At 62.1% G+C, this 406-nt stretch overlaps 1 protein-coding gene across 1 annotated transcript in view; it reads right to left on the bottom strand.

Annotated features, from left to right (window-relative positions):
* The window catches only part of SDPR (serum deprivation response), a 37464-nt gene that overhangs the window by 10090 nt on the left and 26968 nt on the right, over positions 1-406 (bottom strand). Inside the window, exon 2 of the mRNA XM_017729197.1 lies at positions 208-403. Within this exon, the coding sequence (XP_017584686.1) occupies positions 208-403 (196 nt within the window). The remainder of the gene's footprint in view (positions 1-207; positions 404-406) is intronic.

Below are 406 nucleotides of genomic sequence, written 5' to 3'. Positions count from 1 at the left end.
TTTCCCCAAGTTTGCTAAGGTGAAAAGGTTTTTCTTCCACATTTGCCAAGTTAGCAAAGAGATATCTCTGGTTTCCAAGTTTGCTAAGAGTTAGTAACCAGCGAGCTCTTTTCCCGAGTTCGCGAGGAGTTAGCAGCAAGGTGCTGTTCCCTCGGCGTCGGGAGCAGGCTCGGGTGGCCGGGAGAGGGTGGTGCGCAGGGCTCTCACCTGGAAGATGAGCACCTTGAAGCGGTCCCGGCGGAGCAGCTGGGCGTGGTGCTGCTCCAGGCGCCGCACCTGGTCGCACTGCCTGTCCAGGCGCTCCCGCACGGCGCGGGTGTTGGCGCACACCTTCCGCGACTTCTCCAGCAGCTTCTCCACCGCCTCCCCCCGGGCGCCGTGGCTGGGCACCCGCTTTTCCCAGCTC

This window comes from Corvus brachyrhynchos, unplaced genomic scaffold (assembly GCF_000691975.1).
Source record: "Corvus brachyrhynchos isolate BGI_N302 unplaced genomic scaffold, ASM69197v1 scaffold370, whole genome shotgun sequence".
NCBI lineage: Eukaryota > Metazoa > Chordata > Aves > Passeriformes > Corvidae > Corvus > Corvus brachyrhynchos.
Note: the sequence above shows the minus strand (reverse complement) of the source record. Positions and strands in the feature narration are given on the sequence as shown.